At 52.4% G+C, this 24,417-nt stretch overlaps 1 protein-coding gene across 2 annotated transcripts in view; it reads left to right on the top strand.

Annotated features, from left to right (window-relative positions):
• Positions 1-1,142: 1,142 nt before the first annotated feature.
• PLCD1 (phospholipase C, delta 1) overlaps positions 1,143-24,417 on the top strand; it is a 25,483-nt gene continuing 2,208 nt past the window's right edge. The window contains exons 1-9 of one of the 2 annotated variants that reach the window (XM_006890594.1): positions 1,143-1,179; positions 10,664-10,828; positions 15,975-16,203; positions 21,564-21,693; positions 21,810-22,041; positions 22,577-22,778; positions 23,686-23,830; positions 23,912-24,061; positions 24,153-24,311. In XM_006890594.1, the coding sequence (XP_006890656.1) occupies positions 1,146-1,179; positions 10,664-10,828; positions 15,975-16,203; positions 21,564-21,693; positions 21,810-22,041; positions 22,577-22,778; positions 23,686-23,830; positions 23,912-24,061; positions 24,153-24,311 (1,446 nt within the window). In that variant the 5' untranslated portion in view covers positions 1,143-1,145. Of the gene's footprint in view, positions 1,180-6,387; positions 6,488-10,663; positions 10,829-15,974; positions 16,204-21,563; positions 21,694-21,809; positions 22,042-22,576; positions 22,779-23,685; positions 23,831-23,911; positions 24,062-24,152; positions 24,312-24,417 lie in introns of those variants that run through there. The other variant, XM_006890593.1, reaches the window with a different exon arrangement.

A 24,417-nucleotide genomic window follows, 5' to 3' on the forward strand; every position in this document is an offset into this window, starting at 1 on the left:
ACCACAGGGGATTGTCCCTGCTGGTGGACAAGACTTTGGTGTGTGACAGATGAGAGGCTGGCCCTTCTATAACAGAGAAGAAGGTAGAACTCTGGCCCCTTCAAAAACCAGGAAGTCCTGGCCCAGTTCCAACTCCCAGAACTGGGAAGTTAGACCACAGATTTGCTCAGAACCAGACGGAGGATGTCAAGGCCACCCAGGCCTCTTGTGCTGGAAAGAGGTGGACTTGGAGGTGAGCCAGACCTCCTCCAGGGAAGGGTCACTGGCTTCGGCCAGACCCTCACAAGGGACTTTATGACCCAGGGGGCCCGAGTGGCTCAGCACCCCCAATCTTAGCATGCCCTCAGGCCCTCCCCATATGTAGGGGTGAGCTCTCCCAAAGGGTGTGATCTGTGGACCTTCCCTGGGGGGGGCCTCTGTGTACCTTAGAAGGAGAGTGTCTGAGTCCTCAGAGTTGAGGACGGGAAAGTCCTTGCTCAGACAACATCCCCCTCCCAGAAGCCATCCAAATAAGGGACATTGGGGCTGTCACATTATACCAACATCCACATCTCCCCAGCTTCTTCTACAGCCAGCCAGGGGTTCAAGGTGTGACTGTTCATAGCCTAACCCTGTCCCCATCCGCTGGAAGCTTCCCGCGCCCCATTCTTCTTCCCCTGGGGTCTCGGGTTCTAAACTTCCCAGCCAAGGGGAAGACCCTCCTTTACACCATTCCAGGGCTTATACTGCAGCCCTGTGGCCCATCTCGGAAGGACAGCTGGTCCCCTGGGTGCATCCGGGACGCCTGCGGCCCCGCTGGGCGTCAGCGTGCCCCATCGCTTCCCGGGCCGGGCGGGCGAGGCGCCCACAGGCTGGGCGTGGGGCTGCCAGCCGCGTAATGACAGGGCGCACGGCCCGGGGTGGTGGAGGAAGCGGGAGGGGGCTGCTATTTCTGGCGGAGGGAGGCTGGACGGCCCGGCCCCCCCTCGGCCCTCCCTCCCGGCAGGCCAGGGGCGGGGAGAGACGCGGGTTGGCGGCCCCGGGCGGGCGGGGCGCTGCTGGGGCGTACCCCCGGCCTCCGCCCACCGCAGTTTGTTCGGGTCGCTCCGTCCTCGGCTGGGACCCTCGGCTGTCCGCAGTGTCTGTGCGCGTGTGCCCCGTCGGGCATGGACGCAGGCCGGGATTTCCTGACCCTGCATGGTGAGTGTCCGCCCAGTGGCCGAGACCCCCCCTTCATGCGACGTCGTTTGGGGGCGCAGCGCTCTTTCGACGCTGGTTTCGGGGCGCAGTACTCCCCCGGGCGCCGCCCCGCGTCGAGCCCGCCCACCAACCTCTATGTGGAGTCGGGAAATCTCGGCCCCGGACTCCCCGGCAAGGGACCGCTGGGCGTTCCCCGGCTCGTCCCTAGGTCTGGCCCGGGTGGGCGAGGGCTTGGGTCTGCCCACCGGGATGCGCCTTTCCTGCAGGCCCCCAGCCTCGGAGGTCCCCCTGGTCCCGGTCACAAAGGCCTGGGCCCTAAGCCGGGGCACACAGGGAGCCGAGGAGGGAGGGACCCAGCATCCTCGAGTGACCGCGTCCTCCCCGCCCCGGGAGGCTACTCAAGGCCCGGGCGTGCCTGGACCGCGTCGGGGTGGCTGAGAGGGGGGGCAAGGGGGTGTGCAAGGGTGGCCGTGACTGTCCCGCAGAGAAATCACGGGGTGTCCGGGCTGGCCCGATCCTCTCTCCGTGGACCCTCCGGTGGGACAGGGCCGGTTGTCGCCCCCAGCTGCCTGAGGATCTTCCTTTGTCTTCCCGAGCACCGGGCGGTCAGGGCCAGCTCGAGGCCCTAGCGCGGTCCCTCCAGGAGAGGGGGCAGCTGCGGGCTCCTAGAGACTGCCAGCCCCCTGGCTCGGTGGGACCACTAGCCTGGACCCTGGGATCTCTGCTGTGGCCTGAGGACCCCCTCCTGCCCCCCAGGCCATATGCCAGCTGGGCACACCATGCCCTCTCGCACTTTCTCTTCTCTAGTCCGATTTGCAGTTACACTGTTTTAGAGTTGTGCTGGAAGAAGGGTATTGAACTGCCAAGAGAGCAAACAGGTCTGTCCTGGAGAGGGTGAAACCAGGCTGCTCCTTGGAGTCAAAGAGTATTAAGCTCTGTCTCAGATACTTTGGGCATGTTGCCAGGAGGGACCAGTCCTTGGAGAGGGACATCATGGTTGGAAGGGTGGAGGGTCAGTGTAGGAGAGGAAGACCCAGGAGGAGATGGATTGACACAGTGACCGGGGCAATGGGAGCAGGTGTGTCAGAGACGATGAAGTTGGATCACAATAGGACCAGGATCAAAGCCATTATAGTGTCACTATGAGTTGTAGACCACTCAACGCTAAATAACACCACCACATCCATTTGAGCCATTTGTGGAGGTGACGGATAGGGGAGAGCCCCCTGGATCTCCACTGGAGGAGATATGTTTTCCTGCACTCTTGATTCAGCAGAATTCAGGGATGTTCCTGTCACATCTGCCAGGTCTCAGTTAGCCTAGAACAGGTACCTCCATTCCTAGAGCTACTGCCCTCACCATTAGCTGTAGCTCCTCAAAGCAAGCTCCTCAAGCTGGTTTATGGAATACCTGCCCTTTCCAGTTCTCCTTCTCTCCTAAACCATCCTTAGCTATCTTGCCAGGTGGGTATGGGCAGCTTGGAGTACCACATCGGAGACCCTGCCTTCTTTTCCATCCATTAGCCAGTGCTGTCCTTCTTGTAACCTGCCTCCCCTCCCCTATCTGTCTTCCACTCAGTTCTCTGGCTACTTCAGGAATGGCCAAAGCCTCCATTTATGTTGGAATGGGCTCCATCCTCGTTCCTGGTCCTTTGCCTGGTCTCTCCCACAGGGCAGGCCTGGAATCTCCTATGAGAGCCGCTCCCTGAACGTCTGCTAGAACCTCCCAGTCCTGGCATGGGCTTGGCCTGCCAGGTTTTGAGCCCTAGCCCATCCTGACTCTGTCCAACTCTTTCTATAACCCTGGCTTGAACACTTGCGACCCCACACTATTTTTCCCTGAAGGTCTTGCTACTTCTAGCACATCACCCTAGGTCACTTTCAAAACTAGTGCCTTGAACTTTGGTAAAAGCAGATGAGGAGGAAAGAACCTGCCAAGGAGGAATGGTGGTAGGAGGGGTGGACACTGCCCTGTGCTGTCGGAAGCTGTCTCCACTTGCTATGTGGAGCATCACAGGTAGGCCCAGCAGCAAGGCATGCTCTGCGGGGCTAGAGTCTGGCTTGGGCAGTCAGTGGCCTGCTGCAGTAAGATATTCTGGGTTTCCTCCATATGCTGCAGCATCCAACTGTTGTTCTGTGCCGTCAAGTCGACTGCAACTTATAGCAACTCTATGAACAGTAGGTCTGACCTCGTAGCTCTATCTAGAGCCAGTCTGTCTCACTGTCTTCGACACACCTGTCCCCATTACCCTCCTCACTTTGTCAGTCTATCTCATCTAGTGTCTTGGTCTCCAAGGAGACCAGTCCTTGGAGAAGGACATCTTGCTTGGAAGGGTGGAGGGTGAGCGAAGGAGAGAAAGGGTTCTCCTGGAGATGCAGTATCTCTCAGCCCTCAGCCCTGATGTTTGCAGAGCAGTGTTGTATACAAGCATGGATTCTGGAGGCAGACAACCTGTCTTTTCCATCACTGATATATCCTTTCCCTTCTGTGTCTCAGTATTCTCATTTCTAAAACAAGCACTGTAACCCCAACCCACCTCACAGAGTTGCAGTGAGGATCAAATCGTAAGGCAGTTATAACAATAAGTGCAATGTTCTTGCAGGAGACTCACCTCCCGAGTTCTCATGTGCTGGGAGTTACTGTCTACACTTTCCTGTCTACAACCTTCCAGCTCTCTTGGAGACGAAAGGGAGCCAGGGAGAATGCGATAGAACTGGGTTCAAGAACCCCGGGGCCCCTTCTAGCGCCTTTAAAACCAACTCCTCAGCCTTCTCCCCTTACTGTGCACCCTCTATTCGGGCCATGGCCAGGCTGGTTCCATCAGCTGATGCCCAGATGTCCTTAAAAGGACACTCCTCCCAGGGCACTCTCCTCACAGAACACACCCACATTCACAAACCTTCCTTATACCCTGTTCTTCCTGCCCCACTGCAAGAACTATAAAAGTAGAAGTCAGGGGATAAGAGGGACCTTTTCTGGCCCCAGAGTCCTGGGCTTCTGTCCTACTTGTGTCTATATTTAATTTGTGATCCTAATCAAGTCTATTTGCCACTCTGTGCTCATTTTTCTCATCCATGGGGTAACAATACATACTTCACAGAGATTGTTGTAAAAATACTAAATTAAGGAACTAATAAGGACCTCCAGGTGGCCTAGCGGTAAGAAGCTGTGCTGCAATTCCGAAGGCATGCAGTTCAAATTTACTAGCTGCTTTGCAGAAGGATGGGCAAGCTCCTCCCATGTGATTAACTGCCTCTGAGAGCCTGCTTAAGGGTCAGCTATGGGTTGGTTCTGATTCCATGGCATAAAACAACGCGTATTGGAGGGCGCTCTAGTAGCATAGTCTGCAGAGAGTTGTGCTGTGAGCCCCAAAGCCATACCTCTCCGGTGGTTCAAATCCACCAGTGGCCCTTCTGGGAGAAAGATGGGTAATCTCCTCTCCTGTGTGGTTTATGGCCTTGGAAGTCAAACAGAGGGTTTGAATGGGTCTGACTTCACCACAATGAGGGAAGGGAGAGAGAGAGAGAATGAGTGAGAGAAAGACTATAGAAGCATGGTTCTGTTGTTGTTAGGTGCAGTCAAGTATGACTCATAGCGACCCTGTAAACAACCAATCTGAAAGCTGTTCTATCCTGTACCAGCCTCACAATCCTCAACATCCTTGGCCCACTGTGTCAACCCACCTGGCTGAGGGTCTTCCTCTCCTTTGCATCCCTCCACCTACCCAAGCATGATGTCCTTCTCCAAGGAGTAACGTCTCCTAGCAACGCGCCCAAAGTATGTGAGATGAAGTTCATCATTTTTGCCTCCAGGTGCACTCTTGGCTGCACCTTCTGTAAGATCTCTATCTTAGCACTCGGCTCTCCAAAAAGCCTGAACTTGTGTTGTGATTTCACTATACAAGCCTCTTATAGGAAGGCTCTTACTCTTCCCCTCCGCCCCAACTGAAGAATGGCTCTTCTGTGCCCATATTTCCGCTTATCCACACGACCACACGGCTCATGATTTATTCTGTGGTGTGTGGCCTGAAATAAGTAGCGCTGCGCTCCAGTTTTGTCGTTATTAATGCTGTGCTTGTCTGTGCTAATAACTGACCTTCCTAGTGACTCACTGGGGATGCTACTGATTGGAGCAGTGAAGCGAAAAGAATTATTATGAGGCAGAGAGGAGTGAATCAGGCCAGAGGTCTGGGTGGGCCTCAGAAAAATAACTGCGCAGCGAATGAAAGGGAAGCTGTTGCTGGGCATGAAAGGACCTCCCTGTTTCAAGCACACGGGAGGTGCTGTATACAGCCGTCCTCATCCAACTCTTCACCCCTGCGCCAACGGGCCCCTTTCCACGATCAGTGCTTTTCCAGGCAGCCTAGAGATGACCCAGGTGGGGAGATGGGCGGGGGGGACGGGGCCAGATGGCCTCAAGTGGACAGTGATGAAACAGCGAGCTGAGTCACAATGAGTTCGTGGTGTAATTGAGGCTCTTAGCAGGCGGGCTCTGGGGGGGGCCCCGCCGCGCCCCGTTCCCCCCTCCAGGATCGGTCCCCCAAAATGCCCGCGGGGGTCCCCCGGCCGGCCCCGCCCTCGCCACGTCTGACCGGCGCCTGATTTCGAGGCGCGCACGCCACGCCCAGGCCGGGGGCTCTGCCTTCACTGTCCCCGGGCCTGGCTCCCCGCTGGGCGCCGCTCCTTCGCCCTGAGATCCACCGCTTTCACCTCCGGGTCTTCGGGGCAGCTCCTGGTTCGCATCCTGGGTGGCCACTCGGCTTCCACGTCGCCTCGCCGGCGATGGCTCCCATCCTGAATTCCTCCTCCTCCTGCTCGGGCTGGACTCCCTCGCTCCGCCCCTTTGGCTTTGGCTCCGCCCCGAGCCACTTTCTGGGCCCCGAGCTCCTTCGGGAGCTGAGACTCCAGCCTCCTCCGCTTCCGGGATCCGGCTCCTCCGCCCCGCCCACTGCTAGCTGGCTCCGCCCCTCAGACTTAGACTCCGCCCCCTCGCCGTGCCGCAGGCTCCGCCCCACAGCTCCGGCCCCGCCTTCCAGGGTCTAGCTCCGCCCCGGGGCCACGTTCCCGTCTTCCAGGGTCTAGCCCCGCCCCCTGGGCTGTAGCTCCTCCCCTCCTGGACTCCGCCTCCGCTCTGTCCGCCGGGGTTTCTGCGGGCTGCCCTGTCCCGGGCCAGGCGGGGTTCGCAATCGGGGCCCCTTGAGAAGCAGTCATGCAGTGTCTGGGGATCCAGCAATGCTACCCCCTCTCCACGGAGTTCTACCTGGAGGAGCAGGACCTCGAGGTGGTAGCACTCAATGAGCAGAGGCTGGGTAAGGGACCCAAAAAAAGCCTTCAAGATCCTGGGAGGCAGCTGGGACGGGACTCAGACTTCTGGCCAGAGCACGGGGTCGCTTGCTCTAGTCTTAGATCGCATGTGTTTGGTCCTCTTGTGAGTGGGCAGTGTTTACAGTGGTGACACATGAGGGTGACTAGTGGGGGCACTAATCATGATCTCCCCCAGCCTTTCAAAATTCCCCCTCTCTGTCACCTTTGACCCCCCTGTGTATACATTTTTAATGCACCTCTGGACACGTGATGTGTGGTTGATCTGATTATAACCCTGTATATTTGTATTTGTATGTGATAAGGATTGTAGGTAACTCAGTGGTACCTGATTTTATCAGCTTATGTGATGTAGCCTGGCCTGCTGTGTTAGTGATAGTGTGTAATGCTCTGTGACAGTGTGTAAGCTAGTGTGTGACAGAGGTGACAAGGTACTTCTGTGGCTGCTACAGCGGTTTTCCCCTGGTGTATTGTGGTTTGTGCATTGCAGCATGTATCTATCTGATGGAGTTCCTCTCTGGCTGTGTGGGAAGGCTCTGGTTGCATAAGGTAATGAATGTTCACACCACTGATACTGCTTTTGAGTTCTGACTCTGCTATGTGTAACTTCCTTGAGCCTCAATTTCCTCATCTGTAAAATGGGAATAATGCTAGTGCCTTCCTCACAGGGCTGTCGATGGGTTAAATACGTATGTTAACATGATCTTGTACAAATGCGGCTGCTGTTATTATTATGGTGATGCTCAGTTGACGTACGTGGCTAAATGTGTTGTGTGTGACTGTATCACTGTACAGCTGTGTTGGGTCCTGATGTGTCTCCATTCCATCCCCTCAGATATATAGCAGGACTGCTGGCACCAAGGAGCCTCTTATTAGCACCTCTGGGCCCCTCTGCAGGCCTCCACATGACCACGTCCTTGCGTGCAGCTGGCCTTGACAGACTAGAGAGGTTGCACCCATCAACCAGTGATCCCAGTGCTCAGAGGTCTCTCACCACTCCTCCCCTGCCCCAAAAGGAGAGGGTATTATGGCTGAGAGAGGGGGCTGGGGTAAGGGGTGTGCACTGGGTGGTCTAGTCAGGTGGGAATTGTGCGGCCTAACCAAAGGCAGAGCCTTTCAGGTGGTTCAGATCTGCCAGCAGTTTCTCAGAGAGAAAGCTGGGCAGTCTCGTCCCCTGAGATTTTCAGCCTTGGGGCCCAGTGGCGGGTCAGCTGGGAGTCGGTTCTGTTGTTATGGCAATGAGTTTTTGAGTGAGAAGGTGGAAAGGGTGGGTGGAAAGGGTGGGTGGAAAGGGTGGGTGGGTCCCTGAGTTTTTGAGTGAGAAGGTGGAAAGGGTGGGTGGAAAGGGTGGGTGGGTCCCTGAGTTTTTGAGTGAGAAGGTGGAAAGGGTGGGTGGGTGCCGACTCAAAAGGGCCCCAGCTAAGTCTCAGACACAGAGGTGCCCACTCGCTCCCTGGCTGTCACCGCTCTGGAATAATCAAGGCCCACTGTGGGGCTGATGCCATGCCAGAGTCCGGAAGCCATGGTAGCTGCCGGGGGCTTATCTGAGTCTGACTGCAGATAGGGCTGCAGCCTGGCTCCAGGACAGGATGGACATGTCATCTCCTCGTGGTGTTTTCCAGGATCGAGGGTGGGGTGCACCTTCCTACCTCCCAGCCCCCCTCTGTTCCCACTCTCTTCTCAGCAGCCCTGGGGCATCTGCCCTTCTGGTGGGTGGGATGCTGATGGAGATATCTTGCCCAGTTGCAGCCCTGAAAAGACAGAGGCTGGAGGTGGCCCACCCACTCCACTGGCAGGCTGGACCGCCAGGAGCCTTCCTCCACTGTGAGCCTGGTAGACACAACCATCAGTTCAGGACATCTTGTAGGACGGCCTTTGAATTGAATGGGAACTTCTCTCGTGGAGGAGAAAGGGCTTCTGGGAATAGGACTTGAGACAGAAGTGGGGGATGTCACATCAGACGAACACTTCTGAGAGGGTCAGAGATGCCCAGTTCAAGACTAATCTTACCCCAGTGCTGATGGGGGGACATGCATAGGGAGAGAAGGGAGTTAGTTACCCAAAGACACAGGACATGTGTCCACTGGACAAAGGAGATTGTGGATGGTGGTGCAGTGTGTGGGTGACTGAGGCCTGGGTGATTGGTCCAGAAGCTTCTATAGCCTGTGAATATGGGAGTGCAAGCTGGTGAGAGGCATGTATAAAGAGGGAAAGGCTGTCAGGGTTTGGGGATCTGGGCTTGAAAAAGAGAAGTTTACGACCTTTAGCAGTTTACGTGTGAGTGTTCCACAAAGGCCTAGACTCAGGATCCCAGATGCCAATGTTCACTTAACTAGATCTAGTTCAGGAGACAGAAGAGAAGTGGTCCTTTAGTTCTGGACAAAGCAGAACCACATGTGGCTAGGGTGGGGTGTGTATGTATATATATTTATTTATCTCTGTATTAAGGAGCCTTGGTGGCGGAGTGATGTTATGTGTTGCACTACTAAGTCAAAGGTCAGCAGTTCGACTCCACCAACCCCTCCCAATCCTGTATTCTCAGAAATCTGAGGAGGAGGGTGCTGTGGGTTAGAAACGACCTGATGGCAGTAGGTGTCATAATATTCTAGAAATGGGTCCTTAAAGTAGCAAGTGTCTCCTTTTTTCCAGTCTGTTGGATTACATTTGGTGCAGGGTGGACTTGGAGGTGAGGGCTCCTGGAAGGGTTAGGCTGTTTCCCCTCTGTTCCTTCCAGTTTGAGCTGGATGGGAACAAAGGGCATCGTATCTCTGGAAGCCATGCTCCAGACTAGCAGGTCAACAAGAGAGAGGTGGGCGGTGGTGGAGGTGGTGGATGTTGGTGGAGGTGGTGGCCAAGTAAGTAGGGCTCTGGCTTTGCTCCTGAAAGGGCTGCTCTGTGCCTCAGGACACTCAGATGTAGAAGTGAAACAGGAGCCGCCCTGTAGAGCTGCTCCAAGCCTGCAGTGAGCACATCCATCTCTCCTGGGGGCCTAGATCAGAAGCTGGACGTCAGGGGCAGGGACAGCAGAAGCAGCGGGGATGCACAGGACCCCCACAGCAGCCACAATCTCAATACCAGGACGACAGCTGTCATGACTTAGTGCCCAGGACCCTCCTCAGATGCACGCTGCTTCTTGTTCAGCCTCAGAACGTCCCTGTTATTACCATCCCCGTTTTAGAGACAGGCAAGCAGGGGTCCAGCAACTCAAGGACATTTGCCCGGGCCACACGACTGGTCAGGAAGGGGACTGGTGATTCTAGAGTCACTGAAGCTGGGCTCCAGTTTGAGGCTGTGGTTTGTCCATGTCTTTCCTGTCCCACCTGGCCTTTTGGTCCTATTGTTGTTGTTAGGTACCGTTGAGTCCAGTGCAACTCACAGTGACCCTGTGACCAGTGGATCTGAACCCTGCCCTATTCTGTGCCGTCCTCATCATCCCTGACACATTTGAGCCCACTGCTGCAGTCACTGTGTCAGTCTGTCTTGTTAAGGGTCTTCCTCTCTGTCACTGACCCTCCACTTTTCCATGCATGATGTCCCTTTCCAAGGACCAGCCTCTTCTTGCAACACGCCCAAAGTATATGAGACAAAGCTTTACCACCATTGGCCTCCAAGGTGCACTCTGTCTGCGCTTTTTCCGAGACACATCTGCCTGTTCTTTTAGCAGTCCATGGGATATTCAGTGCCCTTTACCCACCGGACAGTTCCAAAGCATCAGTTCTCCTGTCATCCTTATTCATTGTCCAGCTCTCAGATGCATAGCACGTAACTGAGAAGACTATGTGCTATCTTCGTTCAATTCATTCTGACCCCTGATGTGACCATGAGGAACCTATCTCATCGTTAAGAGCCAGGTCATGTCGTGGGGGGCTCGTCTTTTAGAAACCCATTGCTCTTGCATTTGCTGTTCCCCATTTCTCCACTCAGTGTGGGCGCCAGGCCACAGCATGTAAAGTATGACAAGTGTTCCGAGACGTAGCGTGGCCACTTCAGCTGGCAATCGGGGGTAGCTTCCTGGAGGAGGCAGGCCCCAGCAGCAGGCCGGAGTGTGGGTGAAGGAAGGAGCAGTGGACGGAGGGTCTGGAGGTGGATGTGGCCAGTGCGGGGTCTCAGGCCGTACAAACGTTGGTGGAGCAGGTGGCATTCAGTGTGCTCTGTCCCCCCAGGCCTGCAGAATGACGAGGACCTGCACGTACTGCTGAAAGGCAGTCACCTTCTCAAGGTGAAGTCCAGCTCCTGGCGGCGAGAGCGCTTCTATAAGCTGCAGGAAGACTGCAAGACCATCTGGCAGGAGTCCCGCAAGGTCATGCGGAACCCAGAGTCCCAGATGTGTGAGTGCCGGGGCAGCGGGCAGAAGGCGCAACTGGGGTGGGCAAACTGAGGCGGGCTGGGGTGGTGGGAGAGATGGTCAATCATAAAAAAACAAAACAAAACACTGTTATAAAAACTAGGATGCACTTGGAGGAGGGGAATTCTGGTGGTCTAGTGGTCAGGAGCCGGACTGCCACTTCAAAGGCATGCAGTTCACATCCACCAGCTACCCTTTGGGAGAAAAATAGGCAGTCTCCTCCAAATTTACTGCCTCTGGAAACCTGCTGGAGGGTCAGCTATGGGTCAGCTCTGATTTGACAGTTTGCAACGACACCATCACCACATTGAGATAGGAGAAGGCAAGGACTATCGGAAAGAAATGCATGATTAGACGTCATATGTGTGACAATCCACAATCCGGAACAAGATGTACATTAGAAAGTGAACTGGGGGAGGAGAAAGGAGGAGCGTGTGTGTCAGTGAGGGAATGAAATCCCATCCTTTCTGTCAACGTTCACTGCAATAAATTTTAAAAAAATTATTTAAAAGTAAAAAAAGGTCTCCAGATCGGGAAACTGAGGCTAGCCTGGTGAAGAGTATAGGTCAGTCATGAGGCTGAGTTGAGGAAGCAGGCTGGCTGGGGTCAGGGAGGGAGTCAGCTAAGCCACTCAGGGGAATCTAAGGCCTAATCTGAGCTGGTGAGGGAACAAGTATAGAGAGTTATGGGGCTGGAGGTACTGAACCATGTCCATAGCTGGAGAAGGCCAGGCTTAGAGGTAAGGAGAGCGCCAGGCAGTGTTAGCCCAACTCCCGACTGTTTACCCAGGCAGGTGGGGGAAGGAGGGAAGCTGGCCCGATAGGACTCCAGGTGTGGTGAGGCCAAAAGTCAGGCCCAAAGTTCAGCGGCGGATAAGACTCTTCCGGAGTCTTACAGCTTTGGTCAGAGTGTGAGCTGGGGCTGTAGGAGGCAACGCCTCCCTGGCACTTGAGCCAAGGGAAGGATATTAGGATGGGACGTGGACCAAGGTGGGAATGCATAGGAAGAAGTCACAACTGTGGAGTTTCCCTAAGAACTTTCTGGAAGCTTCTGAAGTTTCAGGCTTGTAAATGGAGCCCACCGCCTACAAGACCATCAGGGAGAAAGGTCTACCAGCTTTTGCGCTTTGAGGCAGGGATTCCTTGAAGATTCTGTAAATTGAGGCATGTTTGTGCCACAAATAACGCCACACAATGAGCCAGCCCTCAGCCATAACCCTGCACCTTTACATGGTGGGAACATTTTGGATGAACCCCGAAGGAACCTTCTGTGATGGGGAGGGGTATACTCTCTCTCCACTGTCCAATCTTGTCACCCCTCTTCATCTGTGGCTAGTGGGACTGAAGAAATGCATTGCATTTCATTTTTTAAAAATTTTATTAGTTTTAATGAACATTTACAGAGATTTTGGGTTTTCATTAATTCATTGTTGCACTGTTTTCTCTACCCTCCTCCCCAGTTCATTCTTCTTCCCCGCCCCCGAATGTCTGTTTTAATTGTCCAATTGCCATAGTGCTTGTCAAAGCCAGTTCTGATTAATCTCCTTTGTCAGTGTGTCCTTTGCCATTCCCTATCACTCCTCCCTGAGAGAGACTTCACCCTGATTCATAAGGAAAAGGGGATGGTGTATTCTCTTAGCTACTTCCTGCTGAAAAGGGACGCTGTGGGTTTCAGGGTGAAGATCTTCTCTCACTACTCTAAAGGGCCCCTTTGGCAGTAGGAAACACATAGACTATTATGGAGATTGATTTTGGAATTTAGATGCACTGTTATTAATTGTACTTAGCCGTACATGTTCATATCCTTGAAGATGTATCATGGAAGTGTTGCAGCCTAGAATTTAACTAACAAGTTAAAAGTACATGAGTCAAAAATTAACAAGCAATAATATTCCAAGTAGAGGTTCTAGTAGTGGCACAAATCAAGTTACAGAGGGAAGGTGGTTCTTACAATAAAAGGCCTATAGACTAGCATTTTGTCTGTTATAGTGTAGAGGTTAGGAACCACAAGATGTAGAATTTCATTTTAACTAATTTATATTTAAAAGGTGTTTGTATGGAACAAATGGTTTGTAATTGGTTTTTAACCCAAAGGTTGGCAGTTCAAGCCCACTCAGTGGCTCTGTGAAGGGAAAGGTCTGACATGCTGCTTTTGTGAAGACCCCAGCCACGAAAACTCCACGGGACGCTCTGTTCTGATGCACATGGGGCTGCCACGGGCTGACTCAGTGTTAACTACCAACAACAGCTTGTATTTTAATGGCCAAATGTGCTGGTAGCTACTGCAGAAGGAATCGTTTCAGCCCAAACTAAAAACGGAACCAAATAATTTGCTGTCAGTCAATTCCAACTCATGGTGACCCTGTGTGGGTCAGCATAGAACTACATCCCGGAGAGTTTTTATAGCTAGGATCTTTCAGAAGAAGATTGCCAAGCCTTTCTTCCAACGCACCTCTACCTGGCTTTGGACCACTAACCTTTTTGCTAGCAATCAAGTACTTTACCATTCGTGCAATCTATGAATTCCCAATGAGGCCCCTCAGCCAAACCAGGGCCCCTGCTGTACAGTCAGTGCCCACTCACAGGAGAACTATCTATCTCATAGGGTTTACAAGGTTGTCAATCTTTAGGGAGCTATAGTAGCCTAGTGGTTAAGGAATTACACTGTCAACCCGAAGGTCAGCGGTTCAAATCTCCCAGCTGAACTGCAGGAGAAAGGTGAGGAATCTCTTGTGCAATTTATAGCCTCTGAAAACCAATGGAAGGTCAGCTATAAGTCTGTTCCAACTCAACAACAGCCACAGCCTTTTGTTGGGAAATCTTGGAATTTGGGAAATCTGGGAAGCGGACTGCCACATATTTCTCCTATGGAGCGGCTGGTGGATTCTAATGACCAATCTTTCCATTAGAAGTTGTGGGGGAGCTCTGGTGGCCTAGTGGTAAGGAGCTGCAACTACAATCCCAGAGACGCACGGTTCGAATCCACCAGATGCTCTGCCGAGGAAGGAGGGACAATCTCCTCCTGTACCAGTCAGATCTGATTTGACGGTATACTTACACAAAAATAATAAGAAAAAAACACACACACAAAAAAACAAAAACAAGAAGTTGTGTAACCAGGGCTCCCCATGGAAGCCCAGACCCCTGCAAGACCCTCCCCATTCATCCAGGGGCCAGCCCTGACCGGTCTGTTGGAGGTGGGGCTTGGTGATGATACGAAATTTACATGACAAACCCCAGGTCATAGGGGAGCAGAAAAAAAAGGAGATCAGCTTATTGAAGGCACCCCAACTGGATGCCCTAAGGGTAGGATGTTACTTAGGATCCTGGGACAGACCTGAGGCGATAAGGCCTGCCTGTGACCTGTGACAGGGCAAGGGGTAGGGCAGGACAGGTACAGGCTCAGCGGAGCTCTGTAGTCATAGGTTTCTGAGTGGGGCAGGGTCTGGGAGGGCTGAAGTGCTCTCAGAAAAACACCCTGAGCTTGTGTCTGCCTGACTCAGCCAATGGAATGATCCTCTGACCTTGGCCTTGAATGTGGGTCTGGTGGACTCCTTCTGATAGAGTTCCCTGTATTTGCCAGTGGGTGGGGGCAGGGTGGGAACAAAGCATCTTAGACAGAGCCTGGGGACCCCCTGTACCAGCCATTGTAAGCACAGCCTACCAGAGTGTGTGCTGAGCACTTGGCTGGGGTTAGGTGGGGGCTAAGGAGTAGTGGAGGGTCCAGACCTCACCTGCGGGAAACCCTATTTGGCTGGGGAGATGAGAACCCCAAACCTGGTGAGCTGTGAGCGTAGAGGTGAGACTGAGGAAGGGGCATGTGTGGCAGGCTGAGGGATCTCTGAGTGGGCAGCACAGTTCCAGTGTATACCCTGGGGGAAACTGAGGCCTGGAGAAGAGATGTGAGGTGAGGGAGGAGCAGAGCCGATGTCTGGAGCTCTGCTTCCTGGTTCCAGGTTCAGACAAGGAAGACACTGTCAGCACGCAGGACCCTGGGGTTCTCTCTGGTTCCATGGGGTCCATGGGGTGGGGATGGGCTGATTTCCATGGCTCAGACCTCCCGGGGGCTGAGCAGCTAGCCAGTGAGCCCTTGAAGCCCAGGACACATGGCACCCATGTGAGGATTGCGTGGGCCCTGGGGAGACAGGCTGGCCTAGGACCCAGGGAAGATCACGAGAGGCTCAGGATGGAGGTGAGACAGTTCCTGTTGCTGGGAGGCCAGGTATGAACCTGAGGTAGGATAGGAGGTACTGGAGTGAGGGTGCAGGGCCCACCTCTCCCTAAGCTTTGAAGGCTGAGCTGTGACAGAGGCCCTCCTGCCAGGCCCCCCAGGGCAGAGTGAAGTAATCCCTTAGGCCCTTTAAGGTGTGGTGTGCAGCTAACCGAAAGGCTGGGAGTTCGAATCCACCAGTCGCTTGAAAGATGGCCAGTCTCCTCCCATTGATATTTATCGGCTTGGAGACCTTGGAGAGCCAATGAGTTTGAACAGGCTTAGTGACAGTGAGTGTAGACCTTCTAGCGGCACCTTTCAGATGGGACCCTGAAGGGAACAGCCTTCCTGCCAAGGGAGTCTCAGAGGTCAGGACACACGTTGTTGTTGTTATGCACTGTCGGGTCCCCTGTGTCTCTTGGTGACCCTGTGTACAACAGCTCTGAACCCTGCCCTGTCCTGATCCAGTCTCACCGTCTCTGACACACCTGCCCCTACTACCCCAGTCACTGAGTCAATCCATCTCATCCGGGGTCTTCCCCTCCTGCCTTGTCCCTCCACACATCCAAGCATGATGTCTTCCAAGGACTGGTCCCGCAACTTCCCCTGATCTTGACTGTCACCCCGGGCTGAGCAAGGGCAGTTCCAGTCTCCAGAGCGGAGTCTGAGGGCCCAAAGCCAGTGAGAACCCAGAAGCTGGCAGCCCCTCTTAGCTCAGGGCCACGGTTGCTAACTGTGTCTCTCCGTTCCCGAGAGCTCACCCCATCTCAGTCTCTGTATTGCTGCTCTGCCCACTACAGCTGCCTCACTCCGCCTTCCTCCTTTCCGTCCCTCCTCGTCTGTCCTTTCTCTCTGTCAGGACCCCTGGACGCCACGCCTCTGTGCCTCACAGCTCTCTCTGTCCCCTCGCCCCTGCTCAGTCTCCATTGAGGACATCCAGGAGGTGCGGCAGGGCCACCGCACCGCCGGCCTGGAGAAGTACGCTCGTGATGTGCCTGAGGACCGCTGCTTCTCTATCGTCTTCAAAGACCAGCGCAACACACTGGACCTCATCGCCCCGTCGGCGGCTGACGCCCAACACTGGGTGCAGGGACTGTGCAAGATCATCTACCACACGAGCTCCATGGACCAGAGTCAGAAGCTGCAGCAGTATCCTTGATGGTAGCCGCGAGCCAGGCTGTCCGCAGACAGGAGTGATAGGGGTTGCAGGGCCAACTGGCTGCATAAAGGAGCCCTCTCTGGCATGCTTTGCCCACAACCCCAAGAGCCAGAGGGTGCCTCCCCTTCCTGCTTCTGCCGCCAACAGGGAGTGGAGACACTGGGGACCTAGTCGTAGATGTTTAATCCTAACATTACTGCACTTTTCCCCTGTGGGAATACTGAGCCATTCTAAGCCATTATTATGGGAGTGGGTTAGCATGCAGGCCACCAGCCCTGATTACACAATCCAGTTGTCCAACAACATGCTAATGTCTGGTTCGGAGCGACCCAGCTTCTGGCACACATGGAATAACTACGGCTCCTTTTAAATAGCTGTTTTATTGAGATGCAATTCACGTAAGACGTACTTCACCTATTTAAAGTGTAAAAAAACTCAGCTGCAGTTAGTATATACACAAAGGTGTGCCGGCATCACCACAGTTAGCTTTGTGGCATTTCATCACCCTAAAAAAAAGAAATCCTACACCCCCAAATCCCCCAGCTCTAACCAACCAGTTGCCATGGAGTTATCTATCTCATGGCAGCCCCATGAGTGTCAGAGGAGGTCTGTACCCCAGATGGTGGCTGATTTTTAAGAGAAGTAGATCACCAGGCCTTTCTTCCTATATACCTCGAGGTGAACTTGCACATTCAGCCTTTTGCCTGACTGTTTGCACTGCCCAATGACTGACTCTTCTCCAGTCCTCAGTAGCCACTTACCTGCTTTCTGTCTCTTAAGCATTTCTGGGTATTCCAGGTAAGTGGAACCATACCCTCTTATGTGACTGGCTTCTTTCACTAGCAGTTTTCAAAGTTTATCCAAATTGTAACATGTATCAGTACTTCACTTCCCTTTGTGATGTATATTATTCCATTGACCAGATAGGATCTATTTTGTTTTGCTTCTCCATGCATTCATTGAGGTTATCTGGCCTGTTTCCACTTCTGGACTCTTGGAGATAATACTCTTATGACCATTCTTTCATGTTTTTTTTCTGTGTGCATAGGTTTTTATTTATCTTGGATGTGCACCTAGGAGTAGACTTGCCAGGTCCTATATTAACCCTTTGTTTAACCTTTTGAGGAGCTGTCAGACTGTTTTCCAAAGTGGCTGTATCATTTTACATTTCCCCCAACAATACATGAGGGTTCCAGCTTTTCACGTTCTCTGCCAACACTTGTTCTTTCCCTGTAGTTTTTATTACAGCTACCCACGCAGATGTGGAGTGTTACCACATTGTGGCTTTGATCTGTGTTTCCTTGATGGTTAATGATCCTGACCATCTTTTCATGTGATTTTTGTCCATTCGTGCATCTACTTTGGAGAAATGTTTATTCAGATTCTTTGCCCATTTCCCCTCTATCTTTTACAAATTCTTTTTACTGGGATTTGAGTGAAAGTTTACAGAGCAGACTGGTCTCCATCACACCATTCCCTCACATTTTATGACCTGGATAAGATTCCAAGCTCCACACTGCTCCTCCTCCTTCCTCCCTGTTTTCGGCCCATTTTCAAATGGAGTTATCTGTCCTTGTGTTACTGAGTTGTAAGAATTCTTGATGTGTTCCAAAAACAAGTCCCTCATCAGATGTGTGATTTCCAGATGTTTTCTCTGAGTCTCTGGTTGTCACCTTACGTTCTTTGTGGTGTTCTTGGAGACACAAAGCTTTTCATTTTGATAAAGTGTAATTTCTTTCCCTTTGGTTGCTTATTCCTTTGCTGTCATATTTCAGGGACCTTTCTCTAACTCAAGGTTGTGAAGATCGTTTCCATTTTCTCCTAAGAGTTTATAGTTTTAGCTCTTACATTTATGTCTCTGATCCATTTGGGGCTAATCTCTGTGTATGGTGTCAAGGAAGGGTCCAGCTTCATTCACTCTTTTGCGTGTAAATATCCAGTTGTCATGTTTCTTTAAACTATCCTTTTATTCACAGGGAGCTCTAGTGGAAAAGGATGGGCAATCTCCTCCTGTGTGATCACTACCTCCGAAAACTCACTAGAGGGTCAGCAATGGGACGGTTCTGATTCGACGGTACACACCAACAATTCTTTTTATTATTATTATTATTTTTTTTTATTATTAAATTTTATTAGTTTTAATGAACATTTACAGGGATTTTGGGTTTTCATTCCTTCATTGCTGCACCATACACCAACAATTCTTTATTCACTGAATTATCTTGGCACCCTTGTTAAAATCAATTGATCATAAATGCCAGGGCTTATTGTATCCTGTTAATTTATGCTTTTTCCCTTATGCCAGCCAGCCGCACAGTCTCAAGTCCTGCATCTCTGTAATAAGATCAGAAGAGTAAGCTCTCCAAATGTGTTTTTTTTCTTTTTCTTTTCGAATTGTTTTGGCTGGTGGCAAGAAGCTGCATTGAAATCCCAAAGACGCTTGGTTCAAATCCACCAGCTGCTCCGTGGGAGAAGGATGGGCAATTAAGTCCTATGCAATTAACTGCCTCTGAGGGTCAACTATGGGTCGTTTCCAACTCTACAGTACACAACAACAACAACACAACAAACTTCCACATATTTTGAGATCAGTTTGTCAGTTACTACAGTTGGCACCTTGTCAGAGAACCCGATGAATCTGCAGGTCAGTTTGGAGTGTTACCACTTTAATCCAGAGTGGATGAGCCTAAATGAGTGATGTAACCCTTACATGTAAGGCATTTAAGTTCTTCTTTGTCTTTCAACAATGAAACAACAACACTGCAAAGACATCCTCTGTGCATGACGTCCTTTTGGTATTTAGCACTTCTTTATCTGTCAATAAAACCACTGTTGGGGGAGCTCTGGTGGCCTAGTGGCAAGAAGCTGCACTGTAATCCCAAAGGCATGCAGTTCAAATCCACCAGATGCTCCACTGGAGAAGGAGGGGTAATCTCCTCCTGTGCCAGTCGTATCTATTACGAATCTGATTTGACAGCACACAAGAAGAAAAAAAAGAAAACCCCAAACAAATAAAAGGGAAAACCCTCAGATAAACAAACAAACAAAAATCTCCACTGTTAAAGTCGGACACAACATAAAGCCTCCCTCTCTAGGGCTTCTGAAGCTGTAAATCATGATAGGAGGAACCTGCCTTTCTTTCTCCTGAGGAGCCGCTGGTGGGTTTGAACCACTAGACCTACCCAGCGTTTGCATTTTAGCGCATCTCACTATGGACTGTGCCACAAGGCTCCCTTCCTTATCAACAGACTCCTAGACATGGAATTCCCGAGTCAGCAGATAGAGTTGAAAGCTTTAGCTGTTCCTTGGTCATTTCCCTGGAGGTTGTACCAATTTACCTTCCCTAGAGAACAAACAGATATGTCTTGGAGAGAGCACAGTCAGAGAGCTCTCTGGAGGCAAGAATGATGAGGCTTCACCTCACATACTTTGGGCATGTTGCTAGGAGGGGCTGGTCGTTGGAGAGGGATGTGATGTTGGGAAGGATGGAGAGTTGGCAAAGGGGAGGAAGACCTTCAACCAGGTGGATTGACACAGTGATGGCTGCAGTGGGCTCTTGTGTGTTGGAAGTGTGAGGATGGTGCAGGACAGAACAGGGTTCAGATCTTTTGTTCATAAGGGTCACTGTGAGTCGTATTCGACTCAAGAGTACCTATCAACAACATGTAATAGGTGAAAATGTCCATTTTCCCTCACATTCATTTCCTTGCACTTGGAATTATACTTCTAAGTCACTTTCGAGTTTAAGGCATTGCTTTCATTTTCAAATGTCTAACAAATTTGATTAGTAGTAATGTTTGGAAAGGGGCATCTACTTCCTAAACAGCATGCCTCTGGAAACTCTCTGAACTTTGATAAATGTCAATAGTTATAGAAAGCCTTCAGGCCTTTTGCTCATAGTCATGCTATGATGCTATGAGTCATGCTCGACTAGATGGCAATCAACAACAACATACGATTGTTAATTCATGAACCCTTCTAAGCTTTTGCTGGCCATGTTGTCCTACAGTGTGTCCAATGGATACCTTTCCTTTTCTCTTCCGGATTCTCACACCTTCTTAGTACAAGTCTTTAAAGCATCGCTTGTGTTGTTTTCTTCTGGAAGCCTGCTGCCCTTGTGTGTGTCCACCTCCCTGTGTCTAGAGTCAGTTCTTGAATGTCTGTGGACTGGGCTGTGGAGGCTGCACCCTCCAGGGCCCTTCTCCTCTGGCTCCTCAAGGTCACCTGAGGTGTGCGGTCAGTGGAGGCTGAAGTGTTCCAACCGTGAGGACTTGACCTGGGCTTTGACTTTTGTGTTTCATCCTCAGTGGCTTGATAGATGCTGTTTTCTATAACCGTAGCCCAGCTGGTACATGGGTTAAACGCCGAGTTGCTAACAGAAAGGGAGGTGATCTGATCTCACCCAGAAGCTGTGTAGGTGAAAGGCCTGGTGATCTCCTTCAAGGTCCCAGCCCAGAAAACCCAGGGGCCTTCTCTCCTACTCTGTCAGTTGGTCGTGATGAGTTGTATTCAGCTGACAGCACCTAAAAGCAGCAAAGTACTTTGTCAAAGTCAAGGTGGCTAAAAACCAAAGAGACATTTCTACATACATAGATTGAAAACTAGAAAGACATACATCTGTACAGAAAGACATAGCATTTCAGTACTAAAGATCATTATCTTGTTGAACTAGGAGAGATTTGTTTGTTGGTTTTCCTGCATTTTCTTTCTTTTTATGTTCTTAAGCCCTTTTTTACTGGTTTTTGTACACATGGTGTAGGAAAGTGCACACTTCTTTGTGTGATGTACTCAGTGGTCTGACATATGCTATGTTAGTACACATTATGTATAAAATGTGTACATAATGTGTAGGATAACACAATTCATATACATTGCGTTTCATTCCTGTACCTTGTGCTTTCTGGCATCATTCACATACATTGTGTTTTGGCTAATTGCTCTTGGACAATGCCTTTTTCATTCTCTCTCATCAAGACCCCATTGTACATTACCTCTTCTTTAATCTCCCCCGCCCCCAAGTCTGTCCACTAATACCTGCTCCCTAGTGGTTTCCGCCCCCTTCTTTTTTCTGCATTTTCTGTATTGGCTACAGTGAGGTCTATAGTGAGAAAACAAAGGTCCAGCAATTAGAAAAAGACCTCTTAATAGGATGTCATATGTTCTTCCAAAGAAATGACCAGGTCTTGTTGCTGAAATGTAGGTGTGCTGTATGCTAGGCTTGCTAAGCCGTGTCTCCAGGTGGTCTTGGGGAAGGAAGGTTTCGGGCCAGGGATTGAAGGGGCTTGAGTGCTCTGGATGAGACCTCTGGGGCGGTACCAGGGCTCCCAGGTTCTTTCCTTACCTTGCTTAGCTGGATTCACTCCTGCCTTCGCAAAGCTGACAAAAACAAGGATAACAAGATGAGCTTCAAAGAGCTGCAGATCTTCCTGAAGGAGCTCAATATTCAGGTGGACGACAGTTACGCCTGGAGGATCTTTAGGGTGAGGCAGGAAGTGACCACCTGGATCAGGTTGCTGGGTGGGGCGAGGGCGTGGGGCTTGGTCCTGGTCTAAGACCAGCTCTGAGGCTTGTCCACTGGACTGTCGTCGCTTGGCAGGAATGTGACTTCTCCCAGACGAACTCCCTGGAGGACGAGGAGATTGAGGCCTTCTACAAGATGCTGACCCAGCGGCAGGAAATTGACCAGATTTTCTTCGAAGCCACAGGCTCGGAGGAGACCATGTCGGTGGACCAGCTGGTGACCTTCCTGCACCATGAGCAGCAGGAGGAAGCTGCGGGACCCGCACTGGCCCTCTCCCTCATCGAGCGCTATGAGCCCAGTGAAAAGGGTAAGGCCCAGCTGGGGCCCTCAGGCTGCAGGCCTCGGGCCTTTGGGGGTGCTGCCAGGCAAAGGGGGTGTGCCACCCAGCCCCATGACTCTGTACCCCGCAGGCAGTATATTGACCTAGTCAAGCTGACTGATAGCAGAAAGGGCTCCAGCATCAATACCCCTCAGTTTCCCTCTCGGTTCTTCCTCCAGGGGTTCTGGGGCCTGTCTTACTGTCCCAGAAACCCATAGAGAGGTGGCTGGGAAAGCAGATCTTTTCAGCTTCCTTATCTTTTGTGCTCAGCCCGAGTCACTTCTTTGAGAGTTGTCAGAGCAGGGGCCAAGGAACCCTGTTCAGGGCCTGCAAGTTGGAATGTAGAGGGCATCCAGAGACGAGCTTCTGCCCTCAGAGGGCCTCAGTGTGGGGTCACAAAGAGCCTGCCCTCACTGCAGGGTAGCCAGTCCAGGTGGACATGAGTGGATTCACCCCACTTCCACGGGATACAGAAGGCAGGAGGCAGGGAAAGCTCACATGCGGCGGCTCTCTCTCCCTGCAGCCAGGACTCAACGGCAGATGACCAAGGATGGCTTCCTCATGTACCTCCTGTCAGCGGATGGCAGTGCCTTCAACCTGGCGCATAGGAAAGTCTACCAGGACATGAACCAGCCGCTCAGCCACTACCTTGTCTCGTCCTCACACAACACCTACCTGATGGAGGACCAGCTCACCGGGCCCAGCAGCACAGAAGCCTACATCAGGTGGGGGTTTGGGGGCGGAGCCTGTGTGGTGGGGGTGGGGCCTGGTGAGATAGTGGAGGTGTGGTCTGAGGTGAGGGTGTGGTCTAGGGCAGGGCCTGGGGGACTGAGATGCACTGTGGGGGCGTGGCCTGGTAAAAGGACCTGGTCTGGGGTGGAGTCTATTGTGCAGGGTGTGATGGGGCGTGGCCTAGAGTGTGGGGTGGGGTCTGGGGCGGGGTCTATTGTGCAGGGTGTGATGGGTGGTGTTTATAGTGTGGGGCATGGTCAGGGAGGAGTCTATTGTACAGGGTGTGATGGGGCGGGGCCTAGAATGCAGGGCGTGTCTGGGGCGGAGTCTATTGTGCAGGGTGTGATGGGTGGTGTCTATAGTGTGGGGCATGGTCAGGGAGGAGTCTATTGTACAGGGTGTGATGGGGCGGGGCCTAGAATGTAGGGCATGTCTGGGGTGGAATCTTGTGCAGGGTGTGATGGGGTGGGGCCTAGAGTGTGGGGCGGGGTCTATTGTGCAGGGTGTGGTCTAGGGAAGGGCCTGGGAGATGGAAATGCTCCGTGGGGGCGTGGCCTTTGAAAGGGCGTGGTCTGAGGCAGAGTCTCATGCAGGGGTTGATGGGGCGGGGCCTAGAATGTAGGGCGTGTCTGGGGTGGAGTCTTGTTCAGGGTGTGATGGTGGGGTCTATAGTGTGGGGCGTGGTCGGGGCGGAGTCTATTGTGCAGGGTGTGATGGGGCGGGGCCTGGTGTGTAGGGCGTGGTCTTGGGCGGAGTCTATTGTGCAGGGTGTGGTCTAGGGCAGGGCTTGGGAGACTGAGATGCACTTTGGGCGCAAGGCCTGGTGAAAGGGCGTGGTCTGGGGCGGAGTCCATGCTGGAGGGTCAGTACTGAAGGGTCCTGCCTTCCTTCCACGTCCAGGGCCCTGTGTAAAGGCTGCCGCTGCGTGGAGCTTGACTGCTGGGACGGGCCCAACCAGGAACCGATCATCTACCACGGCTACACCTTAACCTCCAAGATCTTATTTAGTGATGTGCTCAGAGCCATCCGGGACTATGCCTTCAAGGTGCGTTCACCCCGGGAGAATGGAGGAAGGAAAATACTGGCGAGGGTCTCCTCCCTCCTAACGTGTCCTCGGGGTCCCCAGGCCTCCCCCTACCCCGTCATCCTGTCCCTGGAGAACCACTGCAGTCTGGAGCAGCAGCGAGTGATGGCGCGGCACTTGAGGACCTTCCTGGGCAACTTTCTGCTGGACCAGCAGCTGGACGGTGTCAACAGCAGCCTGCCTTCCCCCGAGGTACGTGGTGGGGATATTGACACCCACAGGGGAGGATGCAGAACTGGCCGGGAGGAGTGGACCTGGGACTCAGCTGCTTCCTTTTCCTCAGCAACTGAAGGGGAAGATCCTGCTGAAGGGAAAGAAGGTTGGGGGGCTACTGCCCCGTGAAGGGGAAGGTAATACCGAGGTCACTGTGGTGTCAGATGAAGATGAAGCTGCGGAGATGGAGGACGAGGCGGTCCGGAGCCAAACCCAGAACAAACCCAAGGTAAGCCTCGATGCAGTCAAGGTGGGCGGCCCGAGGCCCTCCTTCGTCCTCTGGCCCTCACCTGGCGAGGTGGCTCGGTTCTCTCTGGCCACCTCTCAGAGCCTCT

Source organism: Elephantulus edwardii, unplaced genomic scaffold (genome assembly GCF_000299155.1).
Source record: "Elephantulus edwardii isolate Elephantulus edwardi_28Jun2011 unplaced genomic scaffold, EleEdw1.0 scaffold00091, whole genome shotgun sequence".
Lineage (NCBI taxonomy): Eukaryota > Metazoa > Chordata > Mammalia > Macroscelidea > Macroscelididae > Elephantulus > Elephantulus edwardii.